This window comes from Papio anubis, chromosome 2, assembly GCF_008728515.1.
Source record: "Papio anubis isolate 15944 chromosome 2, Panubis1.0, whole genome shotgun sequence".
In the NCBI taxonomy this organism is placed as follows: Eukaryota; Metazoa; Chordata; class Mammalia; order Primates; family Cercopithecidae; genus Papio; species Papio anubis.
In genome coordinates this window covers 48,437,362-48,460,087 of record NC_044977.1, presented here as the reverse complement: position 1 = coordinate 48,460,087, position 22,726 = coordinate 48,437,362, and the positions used below count along the sequence as shown (strand labels likewise).

Here is a 22,726-nt window from a genome sequence, read left to right as displayed (position 1 = left end):
GTCCCCTGGTGTTCTGCTGCCCAACCTCAGTCCCCATCCCTGTCCCCAGGGGAGTCCCACTTCCTCCTCTTCCTCTCTACCCAGCTCCAGGGGCACTTGAGTCAGGCCCAGCCAGGCTGAGTGCAGCCTCCTCTGCGACTAGTTCAGGAAGGGCAAGGAACCCTGTGGGAGCCACTGGAGTTAGCCCAAGACTTGGACTCAAAACTTGCAGGGAAGAGAAATGCCCTCCATGCTTCTGGTCTGGGAGTTGAGAGGACCGGGCCTGGAGCCGCTGGTGACCATCTTGCCACTATGGGGGGAGTGCCTCCTGTGAAATGAATCGCTGTAGAGCAACGCAGGGCCAGGCGTTGAGACAGCGGCGCTGCTGGCATTTCAGCTGTGCCTGAAGCTTGCGTGGACTTTGAAGCTACGTGAACCAATACATTCTCTTTTAACTTAAGCCGGTTTGGGCTGAATGATCTGACACTGGGAGACAAACGATGTCCTAACCGATACAGCTGTTTAAAAACAAAACCAGGCTTATGACCTCACCGCCACCGCCCCAGAGAATCACATGCAGAGATCCGGGGTGGGCCTGGGCATCCATGTTTTTCTTTTTTCTTTTTCTTTTTTTTTGGGGGGTAGGGCAGGGCCCCACTCTGTCACCTAGGCTGGAGTGCAGTGGCACAATCTCGGCTCACTGCAGCCTCGACCTCCCAGACTCAAGTGATCCTCCTGCCTCAGTGCCCACAAGTAGCTGGGACTATAGGCACATGCCACCACACTGGGCTAATCTGTTTGTATTTTGGGTAGAGCCAGCTTTTGCCATGTTGCCAGGCTGGTCTCAAACCCCTGAACTCAAGTGATCTACCCACCTCAGCCCCCCAAAGCGCTGAGATCACAGGTGTGAGCTACCACATCCAGCCTGCATCCATGCTTTTAAAGGTGACCCTGGCCACCTGGCAAGTTTGGGAACATCTTGAGGTATCCTGACCTCCTGATGGCTCTAAACCCCCCAGATTCTCCAGGCCTAGGTTGTTAGGATTATGGGGCTAGGGAAAAGGGCCCCAGCCCAGCCTGGGTAGCTGGTGGGAGTGGGCTCTGTTTGGAGGCTGGTGGTAGCATGGACACAGACAGACCCCTGAGAGCAGGGCTGACACAGCCTGAGGGACTATGAACCTGGCAGGAAGACTGGGCGCACGGGTAGCATGGATGCAGACAGGACCCTGAGAACGGGGCTGAGCATAGCCGGAGGGACTGTGAGCCTGGCAGGAAGACTGGGCACACAGGGACAAACCTTCATCCAGGGCTCTGCTTCCAGAGCTGCTGTCTGACTGCCAGGCTCCCTCTGGAGTGGGGTCTGGGTCTCTGGTCCCAGCATCTTCAGGTTCATTACTCTTGTCTCCTGGCTCTGGGCTGGCTAACTGTGGGGTTGGGATCTGGGAGTCCTCTGACCTGCAGTGGTGGGAGAGACACAGGCATTGAGAAGGAGAGTACAGGACTCTTCATTCCCCACTGTACATGGGCAAGCTGTCTATGAACAGCCATTGTCACCCTGGCAGAGTCAGCTTCCCACAGTCCAGGAGGAAGTGCTAGATACTGGGATTTCCAGCATCCCTTGCAGCTAGGACACATGCATGGAACCCAGTTTTAGCCAATGGGACTCAAGGCAAAATCTTCTGGAACAGATTTTCATCCTTATAAAAAAAAAACTCTACGAAAGGAAATGCCCCTTCCTTCCTGCCTTTAGACATTGTCATATGAGAATGTGATGTTTGGAGCGGCAGCAGCTGTCTTGTGACATGAAAAAATGTCTGAGAGAATTACTGAGTTGTTGAACAAAAGCCCTAATGTCTTTTAGCTGTTGACTTCACCAGCCCTAGGGCCACCCATCTCTGGACTTCTTGTTATAAGGGAATTAAAAAATTTTTTTTTCATTGTTTCAGCTACTTTTTTTTTCTTTCTTTCTTTCTTTTTTTTTTTTTTTTTTTTTTAAGAGATAGGGTCTCTCTGTCACCTAGGCTGGAGTGCTGTGGCATGATCTTGGCTCACTGCAGCCTAGACCTCCAAGGCTCAAGCAATCCTCCCACCTCAGCCCCACAATTAGCTGGGACTACAGGTATGCACCACCACACCCAGCTAATTTTTGTACTTTTTTGTGGAGACAGGGTTTTGCCGTGTTGCTTATGCTGGTCTCGAATTCCTGAGCTCAGGCAATCTGCCTGCCTTGGCCTCCTGAAGTGTTGGGATTATAGCCATGAGTCACTGCACCTAGCCTACTTTTTTTTTTTAAAATAGAGACAGAATCCTGTAATCCTAGCACTTTGGGAGGCCAAGGTGGATGACCTGAGGTCAGGAGTTCTAGACCAGCCTGGCCAACATGGTGAAACCCTGTCTCCACTAAAAATATAAAAATTAGCCAGGTGTGGTGGCACACGCCTGTAATCCCAGCTACTTGGGAGGCTGAGGCAGGAGAATCACTTGAACCTGGGAGCCCAGGAGGCGGAGGTTGCAGTGAGCTGAGATCCACCACTGCACTCCAGCCTGGGCAAGAGAGTCAGACTCTGTCTCGGAAAACAAAAACAAAATAAACAAAAACAAAAAACAAAAAAGAGACAGAATCTTACTGTGTTGCCCAGGCTGTTCTCAAACTCCTGGTCTTAAGAGATCCTCCAGTGCCTTGGCCTCCAAAAGCACTGGGATTTTGGATGTGAGTCACCACACCCAACTAGTTTAAATTGCATTTCTATTCCTTGTCCCCGAAAGCCTTTAACTGAAACATCTCCCTTCTCTGGGCTTTGGGGAACCTACATTACACCCCACCAATCACTTTTCTTGATATTTTAAGGGCCTGACCTTTTGAATATTCATTTTTTCCATGTCCCTGCAGTTACAAGACAGGGGAAGAAAGAAAAATCTGTCATAACATGAAAATATTCACTAATAAAAGGGCCACTTATTAAACTGGCCACTTTATACTAGCATCTGTCCCACACCCATCTCATCATAACAACCCGATAGAACCCAATATGAACCAAAACCACATCTTGGAAAAGGGGAGGCCAAGTGGTGCTGGTCAGGGGGACACGGGAGAACTCGAATCGCAGGCAGAGCCACTGATGCAGGGCTGTGGCAGGGCTGGACTGGATTACAACCAAGGAAGAGAAAACCAGCAGGATAAGCACCAGCCAGGAGCATCAGGAGAGTGCTCTGCTGCACGAAGAAAACCTTTAGAAAAGCCAACAAGGCTGGGCACAGTGGCTCACGCCTGTAATCCTAGCACTTTGGGAGGCCGAGGCTGGTGGATCACGAGGTCAAGAGATCGAGACCAGCCTGACCAACATGGTGAAACCCTGTCTCTACTAAAAATACAAAAATTAGCTGGGCGTGGTGGTACGTGCCTGTAATCTCAGCTATTCGGGAGGCCGAGGCAGGAGAATCACTTGAACCCAGGAGGTGGAGGTTGCAGTGAGCTGAGATCACGCCATGACACTCCAGCCTCGCAACAGAGCAAGACTCTGTCTCAAAAGAAAAAAAAAAAACAACAAAGAAAGAAAGTCAACAAAGGCCTGAGATATTTTTGCAAAAGTGACCCGCCTCATGATAAAGCTGCAAAAAGAAAACCTCCAGAAACAAAAAAAACAAAAACCATAAAGGTAAGGGTGCACCATTGTGTTCTTACAGAGTGTTATTGGAAAAATTACTCTAAAAGGAATAATCAGTCCTAAATCATTCTGTGTTTGGTCTAAGAATGAGAGCACTGTACTGCAGTCATAGAGATTATTTTTAAAGAATGAAATGACTAGACTAGGCACAGTGGTTCACACCTGTAATCCCATCACTTTGGGAGGCCGAGGCGGGTGGATCACTTGAGGTCAGGAGTTAGAGACCAGCCTGGCCAACATGGTGAAACCACATCTCTACTAAAAACACAAAAATTAGCTGGGTGTGGTGGTGGGCGCCTGTAATCCCAGCTACCTAGGAGGCTGTGGCAGGCGAATTGCTTGAACCTAGGAGGCGCAGGTTGCCGTAAGCTAGATCGCACCACTGCACTGCAGCCTGGGTGACAAGGTGAGGCTCCATCTCAAAAAAAAAAAAGAAAAAAAAAAAAAGAATGAAATGGCTGAAAATACTACCTGGTTTTATTAAATAGTATGATAACTCATTTTCATACATTGTAGCTTTATTTTTCAATCTCCAAAGAGTCCCCATTTTATTTTTATTTGTATTATTTATTGAGACTGAGTCTTGCTCTGTCACTCAGGCTGGAGTGCAGTGGCGTGATCTCGGCTCACTGCAACTTGCACCTCCTGGGTTCAAGCGACTGTCATGTCTCAGCCTCCCAAGTAGCTGAGACAACAGGCGCCCGCCACCATGCCAGGCTAATTTTTGTATTTTTAGTAGAGTCGAGGTTTCCATGTTGGAACTTCTGACCTCAGGTGATCCGCCCGCCTCGGCCTCAGAAAGTGCTGAGATTACAGGCGTGGACCACTGCGCCCGACCCAAGAGTCCCCATTTTATATGGACTCGCTGAGTGGACTTCCCACGACCAAATATTATTGGAACACAAAGACCTCCTTCTCGGGAGGTGCTGTTCGGAGCCACGGCCCCTTGCTGGGCCTCTCACTGCGCAGGTGGAAGCCCTGCAGCACCCAGGAGGGGCAGGCAGGGAGCCTCCCGCGGCTGATCCGCGTGACCGGGGTGAGGCCCCGCGGAGAGTCCGGGCAGGTGAGGGGCGCGGGCTCCCGGCCGGGGCTCCGTCAGGTGGACTTGGCACTTGGAGGGCCCGCTAGCCCACGGGCGCCGGGGCCGCCCTGCAGCGCCTCCCGGTGGCCAGCTCCCCGCTGGCACCTCGGCGGCAAGCACCGCCCCCGCCCGTGGGGCCTCCCCGTGCTTATCAGCATAACCCCACCCTGGCCACCGTGAGTGGCCCAGGGCTGCACGGGGAGCCAATGAAACACAAGGAGCGTCTGCAGGCGTTTCCGGGCCTCAGTGGCGTCCTCTCCCGCAGACCCCCTTCTCTGCCTGCCTGAGGAGGACTCCGAGTATGATGACCGACGAGGCGGGAAGTTGTGACTCTGAGGGGACCGTCCAGAGATTCTGGGGGCTGCAGATAGAGCCCAAAGATGACGGCAAAAGAAACAGGGCCCTTAGTAACATCAGCTGAGCTGCTGGGTCAGGCTTTGCTTAAAGCCAGGGCTAACCCTGAAATTTCGTGTTTTTTGAGCCCATGACTCTGATTCATAAAATCCTGCATTCAGCGTCCCCCAGTGCAAGCTGAGAACGGGCATGTTGCTTAGCAGCAACCAATGTGAAAAACCCCCTGGTGGGGATTCTTGCTTCAATGTGAGACCGCGTGACTACAGCTTAGGTCATAATAGCTGAGATCTCAGTGGGGAGGTGCCAGAATCTCCCTACTCCACGGGCTCCAGCCTGGAGAAGAAAAGACACAAGGGAATAAGGTCACTGTCTCCAAGACACAAGGATAGAGGCAAGTACCTGGTTATATGGCCCCATAGGGAGGTGTTTAACTGGGGTGAGACAGCAAAGATGGGAGTTGGGGAATCAAAGGGAGGTGATTTTAGCTCACTGGGAGGAACAACTTTCTCGCAGGAACTGCTGATGAAGAATGATGATGATGTGCTGTGGAACGCAGTGAGCTTCTTGGCAGAGGAGGTATGTCAGCAGGTAAGGGACTTCAGCGGCTGGAATTGTGAATACAGTTGGAGGTTGAATTAGACATACCGAAATCCCACTATGAGATGCTGCTGCTTCTTCTATTCCCTAAATCATTTAAGGGTTTCAACAAGCAAAATGAGATAGAGGGACAGCTCTTACCAAGGGGCCTGTTTAAACATTTCCTGACACAGGCTGCCTGGGGTGGACTGGATCCCCACACTCCACCTCCTAGCACTTGCATGTGTCTTAGAAAGCTGCTCCAGGCACAGCTTCCTGCACGGACAGCAACGACAATACCAACGAAACCCTTCAGTGTTCTGAAAGCCACTCTCGATACTTCAAACATCTTCCTCACAAAAACCCTGTGACATAGGTAAGGTCATCATCTCCATTTACAGAGGAGGAAACCAAAGCACCAAGAGCTGGAGGAAGCTGTGGAGGAAGAAGTGGAGGAAGCCGCACCGTGTGAGAGGCGGGGTCTGCACTCAGGCAGACGGCTGCAGGCCCGCATGCCAGGCATAAGGGAAGCTTGGAAGGCACACTCTGGAATGACCCGGCCCAGCTGCCGTCGTCAGTGGGTGACTCCAGGTCACAGGCAGTGAAGCTGGGAAGAGAACAGAGCCATCTGGAGAGCAGGACAGATGAGGACACTCTTTGGAATTTTCCAAGAAGTAAAATGTGGCTGCAGAGAAATGGAACAAGTGCTTCCTCAGGGAGCCCTGGGGCGTGCTACTGTTGTCTAGTGAACGGTATTCAACTGCTTCTCCCATTGCCCCTCTCTCTGCTGGATTATTCAGCAGGATCAGCCATCCCCCATCACACTCACATGCTATAATAGCTCCACCTTCAAACAAGCAAATACACAAAACACCCTCTGACCATATGACTTTCCCAGCTACCACCCTTACTCTGCCCTACTTGACAGAAAACTTGAAAGCACTGTGCCTACTGTACACGCTGCCCCAATCATGTCTTGGTCCCCATCACATCACCCACAGCGCTAGGCTGCCAAGCCCAGTGGCCGATTCTCAGCACCCATTTGACTTGGCCTAAGAACAAAGGATTGGACACCAGATTCCTTCCTCGCTTACACAATCTTCCCATGGCTTCCAGGAGACTGCTCTCCTCTGGGATTCTTCCTGCCTCCCTGGCACTCCTTGCCTTTTTGCCAATTTCTCCTCTCCATCCCGACCCCTAATGCTGGTGAGTCCTGGGACGCCCTCTGAGGACCTCTTCTCTCCTCAATGTGCACTCACTCTAGGAGGGGTCTCAGCCAGCGCCATGGCTTTGCATGCCCATGACTTCCAACTTCTTATCTCCACTTCTGGCCTCTCTCCTGAACCTCGGACTCAGATCCAGTTCCTGACAAGCGCCCCAACTTAACTGTGGCACCTCTATTTGGGTGTCCCACAGGCTTCTCACAGCCTCTCATGCCATCTGAACTTGTCCTGGTCTTCCTCCATCTGCTCCTTCCTCCCTCGGTGAAGTGTGCCATCACCCACTTGACCGCCCAAAGAGTGGCCACTGGGTTTGGCCACCTGGAGGTCATGCACAGCTACTCAGCATCTGGCCAACCACTCAGTTCCACCCCAGCGCCCAACCCAAGGGTGCCACAGGGAGGGTGCTTGGCAAAGTGCTGTTGTATTGTGTGGCACCTCCTATGTCCAGGTCTGTGCAGGTTGGCAGGGGAGGTAGAGGGGCAGGAGGGGAGAAGGACTGCAAGTCCCCACCCTCCGTGGGCTGCTTCTCTGGGTGGAGCACCAGGAGGTCAGGCAGGGGATGCAGACACAGCCCTCCCTCCAGGGCGTGTCCACTGGCCTCGGGCCACTCCCTCTACAGACAAGCGGGGCGTTGAGTCCGGAGAGAGCAGGGGAGGTATCCTGCAGGAAGCAAGACCTGGGGTTGAGCAGAATTAGTACTAGGTGGAGGAAGATAGGCAGCGGGTATGTTTGGGGACAGAAAAGAGTACAGCACAGCTAGAGAAGAGGACCCAGAGCAGACAGGAATGGGCGGAGAAAGGAGGCAGAGAGGGCTGAGTGGCCTGGCAGGGCACCCCTCCTCTAGCTGGGGCTGTGTGTGCTGTTGGAGTAACGCTCACCCCCTGGTTGATATCTTTCAGAGGAGGAAGTGGTTAGGTTACCAGGTGGTTGGGGTGAGTGGGGATTTGAACCCGACTCTGCCACCTCCAGACCTTGACCTCATTCCCTTGTCCACTCTGCATTTCACCCGCTGGCACCAGACACAGACCTTAAAAAATCACACCTTTATTTATCTTATAGATGATGGAAGCCAGTGGGGGTTGAACCATATGGAATAGTGATTTTTACCGCTTTTGACCTGCAAAAGGGCGATTTAAAATGGGGCAATCTTGGCTCACACTGTAATCCCAGCACTTTGGGAGGCCAAGGTGGATACATCACCTGAGGTCAGGAGTTCGAGACCAGTCTGACCAACATGGTGAAACCCCATCTCTACTAAAAATACAAAATTAGCCAGGTGTGGTGGCGTGTGCCTGTAATCCAGCTACTTGGGAAGCTGAGGCAGGAGAATCACTTGAGCCTGGGAGGCAGAGGTTGCAGTGAGCCGAGATGACACCATTGTACTCCAGCCTGGGCAACAGAGCAAGACTCCATCTCATAAATAAATAAATAAATAAATGCTGCAATCTGATAAAACATGTTCACAAAATGTTGCTTGGCGGACTGACTTCAAATCTGTCACTTCATTAGTGGGTGTCCAGGTTTGTGAAAAGTTTTGTTAGAATTTTCTGGTTCCAGAAACCTGACAGCCTTTGGCCCTGAGACTGGACCACAGGGCCCAGGGGTTTAGCGTGGGTTTCATGTGAGAGTGTGCTCTCTGCTTATGCACCGTTGGTGGGACTGTAAATTAGTCCAACCATTGTGGGAAGCAGTGTGGCAACTCCTCAAAGAGCCAATAGCAATCCCATTACTGGGCATATTCCCAGAGGAATACAGATCATTCTACCATGAAGACACGTGCATGCAAATGTTCATTACAGCACTATCCACAACAGCAAAGACATGGAGTCAACCCAGTGCCCATCAATGACAGAGTGGATAAGAAAATATGGTGTATATACACTATACTATGTAGCCATAAAAAACAACAAGATCATGTCTTTTGTGGGAACACGAATGGAGCTGGAATCTACTATCCTTAACAAACTAACACAGGAACCAAATGCCACATATTCTCCCTTATTAGTGGGAGCTGAATGAAGAGAACACATGGACACAAAGAAGAGAACCCCAGTGTCTGGGGCATACTGGAGGGTAGAGGGTGTGAGGAGGGAGAGGAGCTGAAAAAAAATAACCATTGGGTACTAGGCATAATACCTGGGTGATGAAATAATCTGCACAACAAACCCCTAGTGACATGAGTTTACCTATATAACAAACCTGTACATGTACCCCAATTCTAAAAAGTTAAAAAAAGATCAAAACAAAAATAATGCTATACAAATTCTAATAGTAATAATAATAGTAATGATAATAATAATAATTAAAAGAATCTGCTCCCCGGAGTTGGCTCTGAGAGACGGTGGCACTGCCTTTGGTGTTTCTTGGCTCAGCTGACTGAGGACAGAGTTGCTGGTGGCCTCGCTGGGTGGGCCGAATGCTATGGCCCCATCCTCTCTGTCACACTCAGTGGCTGGGAGCTCCTGCTCCTAACTTGCAGGTCCAGCATCCTGACCCCCAGCTCTAAGGTCACCAAGCTGCCCCCTGCCCCTGCAACATGCTGTCTGTCTTCACTCTCTGGATCCAGCAGCAGCCCACAACCATGTGTCGTCATGGCCATTTCCTTGAACACAGCTCTGACACACCTAGCCCCGGAGCCTACTGTGGCTTCCCAGAGAGGTCCAGATCCCTAATATCCCAGCCCACCACAAGGAGTTTCTGAAGTTACAATGCAAAATTCGTTTGGAAGAACATATTTTGTTCAGGTGGGCCCTATGGATGGAAAGATGTCCCCTTGCCCCGCTTCCTACCTCAGTTCCACCCCTCCAGTCCCCACTCCACTCTGGCTGCTGAAGGGATCAAAGGTCAGCTTTTAAAATGCTTCTGTGGCTCCATATGGACAACAGAAGTAACTTGAGTGTCAGGCTGGGTGCAGTGGCTCATACCTGTAATCCCAGCATTTTGGGAGTCAGGTGAATCACTTGAGCTCAGGAGTGTGAGACCAGCCTGGGCAATATTGCAAAACCCCATCTCTACCAAAAATACAAAAATTAGCCAGGTGTGGTGGCCACATGCATGTGGTCCCAGCTACTCTGGAGGCTGAGGTGGGAGGATCACTTGGGCCTGGGAGGCAGAGGTGGCAGTGAACCAAGATCACACCATTGCACTCCAACATGACAGAGTGAGACCCTGTCTCAAAAACAAACAAACTAACAAACAAACAAACGTGTTCTTAGCACAGCATTGAGAGGCCTCCAAGATCTGACCCAGCCCAGCCCTCCAGTATCATTGCTGGCAATGACCCATGGGCAGCACAGCCAGACCCATTGAACTTCCTGTGCCTCACCCTTGAGGTCTTTGCACATGATAATAACCATAGCCAATGCCTCTATGGAGCTTATAGTGTGCTAGGTGCTGTCTTAAGTGTTTTTATGCAAACAAACTTGTCAAACGACCACATTCTGAACCCACACAGATTCCTCTGCCTGAAAGGTACACACCCCAGCTCCAGCAAGTAGAGCCCAGAAAATCCTCCTGGTTCTTCATTCTCCCACCCCAACAAAAATGTCACTTTCTCAGAACTCACCTCTCCCTCTGCTATGGTTTGAATGTGTCCCCCAAAGTTCACGTGTTGGAAACTTAATCCCCAACGCAACAGTGTAGAGAGGTGGGGCCTTGAAGAGGTGATCAGGCCATGAGAGCTCTGCCTTCACGAGTGGATCCACACCATTACTGCAGGAGTGGGCTCCAGATACAGGAATGCATTTGTCTCCCTCTCTCCCTCTTTTGCTCTTCCACCTTCTTCCCTGGAATGATGCAGCAAGAAGCCTGTGGCCAGATGTGACATGCCGTTTACCTCCCAGCCTCCAGAACACTTAGCTAAATTTCTGTTTTTTGTTTGTTTGTGATGGAGTCTTGCTGTGTCACCCAGGCTGGAGTGCAGTGGTGCAATCTTGGCTCACTACAACCTCTGTCTCTCAGGTTCAAGTGGTTCTCCTGCCTCAGCCTCCCGAGTAGCTGGGACTACAGGTGTGTGCAACCATGCCCCGCTAATTTTGTATTTTTAGTAGAGAACGAATTTTAACCATGTTGGCCAGGAGGGTCTTGAACTCCTGTCCTCAAGTGATCTGCCTGACTCGGCTTTCCAAAGTGCTGGGATTACAGGTGTGAGCCACCAGACTCAGCCCGATTTCTTTTCTTTATAAATTACCCAGTCTGTGGTATTCTGTTACAGCAGAACAAATAAATACGAATAAGACACCTCTCAGAGGTGTGGCTCCCAGAGCCCTCGTGTGGTGTGTTATGGTGTTTCTCTCTCACCAGACTGGGATTTCCTTGAGGACAGTTAGCACAGGGACAGAGTGGCCCAATGAAGGTTTGTCAAATGAATGAATGAGATTTAGGGGAGGAAGAGCAAGGAAAGGCCAGGCCAGGGACAAGACCAGAGCCTGGGTAAGCATCCAGTTTCCTCCTATCACCTACTCACGTGCTCTTGGATTGTTCCAGAAAGGCCAGAGAAGGAAGAGCACTAGATCTGGAGCCACAAGACATGGGTTGAGTCCCACCATTCCCAGTTCCTATCAGCTTTGTCCTGTGGAATGGGGTTAAGTCCTCTGTGCACCTCAGAGAGGGGTGGACCCTACGTGATAGGATAATGCAGATTCCTAAGCTGCAGACATTTTTGGTCATTTGTCCTTTTATTTACTAATACATATTTTATTTTGTAGTAAATATTATAACCAATAATGAAAACCCAGCATCTCTTGCCATAAATAGTAACCACTGTTAAATTTAAGCAGCAAGAGGCAGCCAGGCGCGGTGGCTCACACCTGTAATCCCAGCACTTTGGGAGGCCAAGGTGGGTGGATCACGAGGTCAGGAGATCGAAACCATCCTGGCTAACATGGTGAAACCCCATCTCTACTAAAAATACAAAAAAAATTAGCCAGGCAGAGTGGCGGGTAACTGTAGTCCCAGTTACTTGGGAGGCTGAGGCAGGAGAATGGCGTGAACCCAGGAGGCAGAGCTTGTAATAAGCCGAGATCACACCACTGCACTCCAGCCTGGGCGACTGAGCAAGACTCCATTTCAAAAAAAAAAAAAAAAAAAAAAAAAAGAAGCAAGAGGCCATTAGCCTGAGGCTGTCTCTGTACTTTGAATGATGATCTGAAGCCGAACTTAGTATGTGAAGAAATCAAACCCCAATTTAGAAGCATATGTTTGTAACAAATAGCAGGCTGAGCTCCCCAAACCTCTGCTGGCCCTGCCAGCTGCCCAATTCATGACTTGTTCTTTACTCAAGTAAACTCTGTTAAATTTAATTTGTCTAAAGTTTTTCCTTTTAACACCTTACAAATACATAAAGCAACAATAAAACACAGTTAGTCAGTTGTAGCTAGATCTTGTTTTCTGTCTGCCTCTGAACCCGAGCCTGTTCTCTGTCCATCCAAGAGAGGCTAGCAACTGTCAGAAGTCAGAGACTTCTCAGCTCCAAACCACAGCTTGGGAACCGGTGCTGGAAAAGCATGGCAAAGGCCCAACCTCCCTGCCCCGTGCTTTCCGGCCTGCAACTCCCACATTCACTCCTGCCTGCCGCACCTCTGGGCCACTGTCTTTCGGAAGTCATGGGGGAAATGGGCTGGGGGCCTTCTGTGAGCTGCAGAGACATTTGTCACTCAACGGGCATTACTGAAGCACCTCTGTCAGGGCTCCAGGCAGTTCTGGGGAAAGGCAGGCCCTGGTAGCCACCCACTCTCCCTTCACATCCTCACTTCCTGGCAGACCCCAGAGTCCTTGTGTGCGGTTGGGTGTTCCCTCCAGCTGGCCACATCTGCACAGCACCCGGAGGCTGGGTGAGCCTCTGATGTCTTCCTCCTGCTGGAGGCCGATGGTCACATCTGGCCACCAGCCCAGGGGGTTACACAATCTGACAAGGGCCAGATGTTGCTCTTCCTCCCTTCCACTGCACTGGTGACTCCTGGCTCCTGGCTCCAGATCTTCATGCAACAGACCCCTCCTTCAGTTCTGTGATGCAAAGAGGTGGATCTCAGGAGCTGCAAACCTGGGTTCCACCCTCCGGACTGTGGCTTCGCTGTGTGACCTGCACAACTCCCTCCCCCTCTCTGAGCCTCCATTTCATTTTCCTGATTGATTAATCAGTCAACACTGCTGGGGGCTCTGTGCTAGCTGGGCCTGGAGGTCCTATGAGGATGAAATAAAATGACATAGTCCTTCTAAACTTTGTGGAGCTCCTGCCCCTGCTAATATTTGAGATAATTTTAGGTGGCACTCAGATGAATGGCTAGGAGTATGTGCACTTGTTGTAAACAGTTAAGCATTTATTTTAATGTGTACTAAAAAATTTAATGAGCACATCAAACCATCTTAGTTTTACATTTATGACAGTGATATAACTTCCTTTTACAATTATCTAGGTAAACAAGTGAGTCAATTTAAGGAAAAATATTAATTAAATAATACAGGTGCTATATAGATATGACAAAAAAATGACATGGATCTTAGGAGATCTGAAGCTTGGCAAATGCTTAGACACCAGCACACGGTGAGCCCTGGGTGCTGTGAGAGCAGAGCTCTGTGCCTGCCCCAGCCACCTCTGCCCCTCACAGCAGGGGACCCCGATCCTAACATACTGACACCCTCTTTCTACAATGGCCCTGTGCTATCCCAAAATGAACTGAATACATAATATGTCCTATTTTCAGATGTACTTCAAGAAAATTAATGTGATGCCCTAATGGTAATTTAAAAGAGAAAGAAAAGGAAAAGAGTTTTATGATATACATTTCGATATGTAAATACTCATAAACAATGAAATTTTCAGATACTTAAACCTGCCTGTGATGGATACATTTAAATTTAAGAGGGGCCAGGTAACATTCAACTGAATGTTGTTGATAATCTTTCCCTATATTTGGCATTTTAAAATATCCAGATTAATAGAGGGATTGATAAATAGACACCTACGCAGACTCACAGGAGTACAAGCATAAGGATTGCCAGTGTTTTTTGTTTTTTGGGTTTTTTTTGTTTGTTTGTTTCTTGAGACGGAGTTTCAATCTTGTTGCCCAGGCTGGAGTGCAATGGCGCGATCTCAGCTCACCACAACCTCTGCCTCCCGGGTTCAAGCGATTCTCCTGCCTGAGCCTCCCCAGTAGCTGGGACTACAGGCCAGGCATTCCCTGCCAGCAGCTTCAGCACCATGAGTGTTGTCACTGTCTTTGATGTGCCTCTGAAATGATGAGCAACTCTTGGAAAATGCCAAACAAAACAAAGTGTGACCTTCCCTCAACTCACACAGCATCAGATTCTTGGAAAACCCTTTGTATATTAAAACCTTGTGGAAAACCCTGTGTTTATACATAAGACAGAGGTGGGCTCCAGCCTCAGATCATCATGGCAAAAGTGAGGCTTGCGCAGCACAAATGTGTCCAGCAGGACACATGGAGCTCATGTGGGGTTTGGGGTGATGCTTGGTTGTACAGGATCTGCCCAGAGGCTTGTTTCCCTGGCAGGGCCCCTCACCTGTCAGGAGCACCACCCTTCCAGTCATTGAGGCAAACCCTCCTCCCTACGAATTTCCAGAAAGTCCCTGGGGAGATACTGCTCCCAAGGAGATGCCCTGTTCCAGACCCCTCCCAGCTCTCAGGCTTAGATCCCACTGGCCACGGCAGCCTCACCCTGGGACTATGAGGTGCCCACCCCTGTGGATTTGGACTTGGAGGCTGCCGGGTCAGCACACTGGACCATGCCCAGCCTTCAGAAGGGTGGTGTCCAGGGTTCCCATCTGCGAGCGCCCAGCCAGCCTATAACCTTCCTGGCCCCCTCCCCTGGAGCCTCTGGGCTCACACAGCCTTTTAAGAGGGGTATCTGGCCTGTGTCTGTTTAATCCTGGGCCAGCCACTCCAATAAGCGTGCCTTACCAAGTCTTTCACCTCTTTGAGACTCAACTTCCCCATCATTTTATTATTTATTTATTGAGACAGGGTCTTACTCTGTTGCCCAGGCTGGAATGCAGTGGCGTGATCTTGGCTCACTGCAGCCTCAACCTCCCAGGTTCAAGTGATCCTCCCACCTCAGCCTCCTCAGTAGCTGGGACCACAGGTGCACGCCACCACGCTCAGCCAGTTTTTGTATTTTTTATAGAGATGGAGTCTTACTATGTTGCCCAGGTTGATCTTGAACTCCTGGGCTCAAGTGATTCACCCATCTTGGCCTCCCAAAATGCTGGGATTATAGGCATGAGCCACTGTGTCCAGCCTTCCTAGTCTTTTAAATGGGAATAAGTCACCCAAGCTCATAGGGTGCAAGTCAGGGCTAAATTAGGGATGTATGTGTCTGGCACACAGTAAACACTTGACAAATATTAACTCCCATCCTCTGTTTACAGCTTCTTGCTTGTTCATCTTTCCTTTTCCATTTCTCATTTTACCCCCTAAAACCTCAAATAAATGTATAAATTTCTGCAGTGGTGTCCCAGTGTTTTAATCTGGCCTGCATCGTCCAATGTGGTAACCACAGTCACAGGTGGCTATTTAAATTTAATCAGGCTGGGCCGGGCGCGGTGGCTCAAGCCTGTAATCCCAGCACTTTGGGAGGCCGAGGCGAGTGGATCACGAGGTCAGGAGATCGAGACTATCCTGGCTAACATGGTGAAACCCCGTCTCTACTAAAAATACAAAAAACTAGCCGGGCGTGGTGGCGGGCGCCTGTAGTCTCAGCTACTTGGGAGGCTGAGGTGGGAGAATGGCATGAACCTGGGAGGCGGAGCTTGCAGTGAGCCGAGATCACGCCATTGCACTCCAGCCTGGGAGCACAGCGAGACTCCGTCTCAAAAAAAAAAAAAAAATTTAATCAGGCTGGTCGTGGTGGCTCGTGCCTGTAATCCCAGCACTTTGAGAGCCTGAGGTGGGTGGATCACCTGAGGTCAGGAGTTCGAGACCAGCCTGGCCAACATGATGAAAACCTGTCCCTACTAAAATACAAAAATTAGCCGGGCGTGGTGGTGGGTGCCTATAGTCCCAGCTACTCGGAAGGCTGAGGCAGGAGAATCACTGGGAGGCAGAGGTTGCAGTGAGCTGAGATCACACTATTGCACTCCAGCCTAGGCAACAAGGGTGAAACTCAGTCTCAAAAAAAAAAAAAAAAAAAAAAAGTAAATTTAATCAAAGTTAAATAAAACTAAGAATTCAGTTCCTCAGTTGCACTAGCTACATCAGGTGCTCAGTAGCCACCCGTGGCTCACAGCTACCAGCACAGCCAGAAAGCGTTTTCATCATCTCATAAAATCCAGTTGGACAGTGCTGATCTGCAACTTATATTAAAAGTTAAATCATTTACAGTCATTTTTCCCAGAACTGTAGTTCTCACTTGTTTGTACTACAATTATATGAATCTAGAATGTGACTGTTTATATGAACACAAAATATATACAAGTGAGTGTCCTTCTGCGGTCCCACATCCTCAGAGGAATTATTGGACTGATGAGCAAACCACTAAGACAAACACCGATAAGTGGGCTGACTGGGCTTCTAAATCCCACGTGAGTGAAGGTAGCCAGCCCTCGCTAAACCTAAACCTACCCAGGACAAACTTAAAGCTGGGTCCCTGTCTTCATCACCCAAAAGGGTAGACTCCAGGTGGACTGAAGACCTAAAAGATACGATTAAAACAAAAGAATGTCCAGCAGAATACCCTTGTGACCTAGGAAAGGAGGACCACTCAAGAATTCAAAGGCAAAAATCATAAAGCCAAAAGAATTTGGTGAATTTGATTACATCAAAGAACACACTGGGGCCGGTGGGCATCACTTGGTCAAATCATGTATGTGTCTCCACAAGACCCAGCAACCCCTCTCCTGGGACAGTTCTCACAGCAGGCTGCTGCACGGTGGCGTGGGGGAGGACAGGCACTTGGTGTCATCTGGAGTGGTGGGCAGTTGGAGGCAGCCTAGTGTCCACCCCTGGGAGTAGACGGAGGAGTTTGCAGAGGGGAGAAGCAGCGGGCAGATGCACTCACAGAACAACATTTGGTTTGGGTGGGAACTCCAACACCGAGTGGGGAGTCAGAGGCACGGCAAGACATGTGCCACAAGGCCGCCAATTGGGTGCAAACAGACCCCGAAAGACTCGCTTTGCAAGAACACATCCCAACAAGAATATACACAGAAATCACCGGGGAGGGACTGCCTGAAGGACAGGAAGGCGTGTGGGACCAAGAGGCGAGAGAGTCCATTCCTGCCCCTGCCCAGTCCCCTGCTCAGGATACATGAGGAATCCCAAGGTTGGAATTGCTGGCCACCGATGACCAGCACATTGTCATTTGACTCAGGGCTGGCATACTTATGCTGTAAAGGGCCAGAGAGAAAATACCTCAGGCTTTGAAGCCCATGAGGTTGTTGTCAGAGCTACTCCACTCTGCACAGGAGCAGTTCCACAGAATATACAAACAAGCGGACATGGCTGTGTTCCAATAAACCTTTATTCATCGACATTAAAATTTGAATTTTATGAAATTTTCATATGTCATGAAATATCCCTCTTTTAGTTTTTTCCCAACCATTTAAAAATGTAAAAACTATTCTTAGTTTGTGGATTGTATAAAAATAGGGGTGGAGCTGGACTGGCCCACAGGCTGTAGTTGCTAATCCCGGATTTAACTGATGACTTCTGCTCCCCGTGGAGACAATTTAGTCCAAGGCAAACATGTTTAGTGAGCTGGAGAACTGAGGGCTCATCTTTACTCCCAAGGTCAGCCAGTACCTCTGGATTTGCTAAGAGAACTAACCCTATTAGGTTAGGGAATAAATGAAACCAAGCATCTGGCTGTGGATAAAAAGACCACCCTGAGGGGGATGGGGACCCTCTTGTATGGCCAGGACTGCATACCATATGGTAGTCAGGAGGGAGGGCTGTTATTTTCTTGCTTCGATGACCAGCATTGATTTCTGTTGTTTGCAACCATAACTCCCTGGCTGGTACAACCTTGAGAAACTCATTTCACCTCTCTGAGGTTAACCTTTTTTCCAACGAAATGTCTGCCTCATGGGGGTAGGCACTATGGTGACCACCGGGGTGGGCAGAATGTCTAGGAATGGGCCCCCAAGTTCCACACCCTAATTCCCAAAGCCTGTGAGTGAAGTGAGCCTATCACTCGGAGGTGGCATGACGTTCTATGGCACAGCTGGCCAGAAGACAGGGGATTATCCCTGTCTAATCACACAAGTCCCTTGAAATGCAGACAGCTTTCTGGGCTGATGTAGAATAGGCCGTGAGAGAGATGTGAAGTGCGAGAAGGACATGGAGCAGGTTGTTGCTGGCTGGAAGATGAAAGCAATGTGGGTGAAGGAATGCAGAGAGCAACCCCAGCTCATAGCCAGCAAGGAAAGGGGGCCTCGGTCCCACAGCCAAAAGGAGCTGGATTCTGCCCACACTGGAATGAGCTTTCCCAGGGGTTCCAGACCCGGCCAAGGGTGCCTTGCTTTTGGCCTTGTGCGAGCTTATGCAGAGAAGCCAGCCACACCCGCCTGGACTTCCGGCCTACGGAATTATGAGGTCACAGGTGGGTGTTGTTTCAAGTAACTAAGAGTGTGGTGATCAGCTATGGTTGTGATAGAAACCAAATTCAGCCATCCAAACAACCACACCCCATCTGCTGTCAGCTCAACCCGGACTGTGGCCTTGTGCTCCCAGAGAGACTTGACTGGCCTAAGCCAATCATGAAGCCTCCTTTACGTGGCCAGAGATTGGTTTAGGAGCAGGCATGTGATGCAGTTCTGGCCAAAGGGAGGTGAGGGGAAGTCTGCCAGGAGGACCTGCGGATATGGCAGTGATGCCTGAGGCCATGGCAGCTCTCTTGTAACCATGAGGGGCCCTTGCTGACAGGCCAAAATGACAAGCTGAGGAAGACAGAGTGGAAGATGAATCAGGTCCTTGAAAACTTTACTGAACTGCCAACGAACTGCTCTCCCCTGGACTTCTCACATGAGATAATAAATGTCCTTGTGGTTTAAGCCATTCTGAGTTGGGTTTTATGTTCTTGCAACATAAAGCATCATCACTGATAAACCACTCATAGCACTGCTTAGGAGTGCAATAAGGTTGTACAGATAAAGTCCTTAGTGCAGTGCCTCCTGCCTCAGCCCCTGTACGAGTCAGGGTTTGACCAGAGAAGTGGGGCCAGTGTGCGGAATCCATCTACAGCCATGCCTGCAGCTGTAGCTCTGTCTCAAGGGCTTTATCACAAGCAGGTGGCCTGTGTGATCATGGGGGCTGGCTAAGCGAGTCTGGAATCCACAGAAGGGAAGCTGGCAGGCAAGTGGAGCTCACAGGCACTGCTCATGGGCTTCCCCAGAGGCTCTAGACACGGGCACACCCGTGAGCTCCACCTGCCTGTCAGCTTCCCTTTTGTGGACTTCAGGCTTGCTTAGCCAGCCCCCACAATCACACAGCCCACTTCCTTGTCATAAAGCCCTTCAGAGCTACAGCTGTAGGCCTGGCTGTAGATGGATACCACACCCTTCTGTCCACAGATGGAACTTCTCATTCACACAGAAGCCTGTTTGGCTCTTAAAGCCCACCCAGACCAGCCAGGATAATGTCCCTTACCTAAAGTCAACTGATGACAGACTTTAATCCATATGCAAAATACCTGTACAGCAATTGTAGCTTAGTGTTTGACCGATAACTTGGGGCTGTAACCAAGGGAGAGGTCAAGGCATCACATCAAAGCCAGGGGGATGCATCAAAAGCTCATTACACCCCCGGGGCTCAGTTTATTCTGGAGTAGATGAGAAATGTCACTGGTGTCTTTTTCTCTCTGCTTCTTATGCTCTGAGCCGCTCAGCGACTCAGCAAGTCTCAGGAAGCTGCAGAGCTGACAGGTTCCCCAGAACCCAGCCAGGCTACTGTGGGCCATCAGGCCACAGCCACGCTGCAGCACCTACCCTGGGAGGTCCTGGAGGTTCGCACACAGTGGCTTCCTTTGCTGCATGGCATTTCCTGAGCTAAGCAGCCTCACAGGAAACCGAGAACAGCATGTGAAAACAAGAGAACAACAGGAGGAAGAACAGCTTGAGGGGTGGGGGGCAGGGGGCGGCAGAGGAAGTGTGGAAAATAGATCACAAGGGGTGCAGGGACAGTCTTCAGGGGTCCTCTGTGACTCCTCTCTGGTCCCTACCTGAACTCGGGAACCCCCCAACTTTACTGAGCAGGGGATGGCTGTGGGACCGGTGCGACAGGAGCGTGCGAGCAGACACAGACACTCAGCTCTTGGGGCCTCGTGCAGGGTGTCAGGCTGGGCTGGTGACCTCTAAGGCCCTGCCAGCCCAAGCTGCTGACTTAGTTCTGTAATTCACCGAAGGATGAATTATTTATTTATTTATTTATTTATTTATTTAATTAATTAATTTTTTTTTTTTTTGAGACAGAGTCTTGCTCTGTCCCCCTGGCTGGAGTGCAGTGGCGCGATCTCGGCTCACTGCAAGCTCCGCCTCCCGGGTTCCTGCCATTCTCCTGCCTCAGCCTCCCAAGTAGCTGGGACTACAGGCACCTGCCACCGCGCCCGGCTAATTTTTTGTATTTTTAGTAGAGACGGGGTTTCACCATGGTCTCGATCTCCTGACCTTGTGATCCGCCCGCCTCGGCCTCCCAAAGTGCTGGGATTACAGGCGTGAGCCACCGCGCCCGGCCGAAGGATGAATTATTGATCCAGCCACTGTCCTTAGCAATGGCATGAAAAGGTCAGGGGCGGTGAAAGACAACAGGGAGAGGCTGTAGATGGAGATGGGGCCTCCCTAAAGAGTTGGGGTCTGGCAAGACCTGAAGGGTGAATGTGGATTGGTCAGGAGTAGGCTTGTGGATGGTGGAGGGAGCCTTATGCCCAAAGGGCCTGAGGAGGGGAGACTTGGAGGGTCAGTGTGGCTGCAGCAGATGATGGGAAAGGGCCTGGTCACTCGGGGTCAAGACGGTCACCAGAGGAGGTCATGGGAGAATTGTGAGTAGGGAGGCCTGAGGTGGGATCTGGGTGTTGAAAAGATTAACCTGGCACTGTGTGGTCAGTGGTTCTGAGCCAGCTGGGACACCAGTCAGGAGGCCAGGACAGCTGTCCAGGGGTGGTGCTGGGGCTAGGCTGGGTGGTGGGTGCAGCTGGAGAGTAGCGGGCAGGTCTGAGCCACGTGGAACTGAGACTTAGCAGGACTCGGTGTGCACAGCTGAGGAGGGCTCTTCACCTGCTCCTCCTCCTTACTGGCCCCTCCGCATCCAGTCTGGTTCCAACTTGCTCCTCCCCGTGCAGGCAGAGCAGACAAGCCAAGCTTGTGCCCAGCCCTGTGGTTTTTTGCTACGGGGGTCGCCTCTGCCCTGGATCACACAAGTCACTGGCCCCACCTTGCCACTCAGGCCTCAATTCCAGGGCCACACCTCAGAGAAGTCTCCTGTGATGGGCTGGTTGTGTCCCCCCAATTCATATGTTGCTGTCCAGACCCCCAGTGTTCCTCACAATGTGATCTTATTTGGTGATGGGACATTTAATGAGGTAATCAAGTTAAAATGAGGTCTTTAGGGTGAGCCCTAATCCAGTCTGACTGGTGTCCTTCTAAGAAGAGGAGATTAGGACAGAAACACACACAGAGGGAAGACCACGTGAGGATACAGGGAGAAAGAGGCCCTGTCTGCCAGCCCAAGAGAGAGGCCGCATGAGAAGCCAACGCTGCTGACGCCGCACTCTGGTCAGCCTCCAGAGCTGTGGGAGACAAATGCCTGTTGTTGAAGCCCCCGGTCCGTGGGGCTTGTCACAGCAGCCTGAGCTGACTCACACACTCCCCGACCCTCCCTTTGTCCACCTGCTTAGTTACTGGTGGTCGACAGCATCCCGCACTGAGAGTGGGCCCACGAGGGCAGGGTCTCTGCCTCTTCCCAGCTGCCTCCCTCATGTCCAGGACAGCATGGGCCCTCTCCGGCCACTTGACAGAATTTGGTTGAATAATGAAAAGTCAGTGGTTATTTCTGACAGAAAATCATGAAGAGGCAAAATGAAGAGTCTGAAGACTCTGTCTGCCCCTTCCTGGGTCTCTGACTGGGTGGCTCCAGGCTTCTCCAGTCACCTCAGTCCTCTCCGGAAACACCCCCACCCCCAACTCAGAGCAGATTCTGACAGTCCCTCTGGTCCCTGCCTAGTCACAAAGAAGCCACCGCCCTTCCTTGGCCAGGTCCTCTGCCTGGCTGAGGGGGACTGGGTGCCATCATTGCCTACAAGTAGCCGCCCGTCCAGCCCCCTGACTACTGTTCTTTGGAGAATTGACTCCTCCATTTCTCCTGGCCAATGTGTCGGGCAGGGCCAAGGGTGAGAATGTTTTAGGCAGGCCTAGCTAATCAGAGTGGCAGTGATTGGTCCAGAGTAGTCACATGACCCTAGGTTGGCCAATCAGCATGCTCCATTTCCCTGGTACCAGTGACTGGTTCCAGGAGGGGCGTGGCCTATGTTGGAACTACTGGGAAACAGAAAGTGTTTCTGTTGGGGGTGATTGGGAGGATAGGAGCTAATCCTGATGATGATGGTAGCTGTCTTGCTACCTTATGGGAAGAATGTCTGAAATCAGAGCCAACTAGGAAAAAGACAAGATAAAGGATAGAAAGTAAGAGATTCCAGATATCATAACTTGAGCTCCCGGATCTAGCCATGCCTGAAGCTACATACGCTTGAGATTTTTAGTTGATAAATAAGTGCCGTTCCTACTTTTCTTTTGGCATAAGGCAGTGAGAGTGGTTTTAGTCATTAGCAACTAAAAAATCCAATATAATATAGAACCCTCTCCATCCAAAGGAGGCATATTTTTATTTTTTGTCATTTTTTTT

At 50.5% G+C, this 22,726-nt stretch overlaps 1 protein-coding gene and 1 long non-coding RNA gene across 6 annotated transcripts in view; one reads left to right on the top strand and one right to left on the bottom strand.

Moving 5' to 3' along the window:
• The window catches only part of EFCC1 (EF-hand and coiled-coil domain containing 1), a 43,672-nt gene that overhangs the window by 8,741 nt on the left and 12,205 nt on the right, over positions 1 to 22,726 (bottom strand). For 3 of the 5 annotated variants that reach the window (XR_004182085.1, XM_031663087.1, XM_031663086.1), the window contains exons 4-5: positions 5,570 to 5,684; positions 1,277 to 1,434 (exon numbers count right to left, since the gene is read on the bottom strand). Coding sequence is in view for 4 of the 5 variants with exons in the window: in XM_031663087.1 (XP_031518947.1) it covers positions 1,277 to 1,434; positions 5,570 to 5,684 (273 nt within the window). In the remaining variant the exon portion in view is untranslated. The remainder of the gene's footprint in view (positions 1 to 1,276; positions 1,435 to 5,569; positions 5,685 to 22,726) is intronic. The other 2 variants (XM_031663088.1, XM_021922720.2) reach the window with 1 other exon arrangement.
• Positions 5,591 to 6,541, top strand: LOC108581050. The gene is made up of 2 exons (XR_004182086.1): positions 5,591 to 5,655; positions 6,057 to 6,541. It is a non-coding gene; the product is annotated as an uncharacterized LOC108581050 (long non-coding RNA).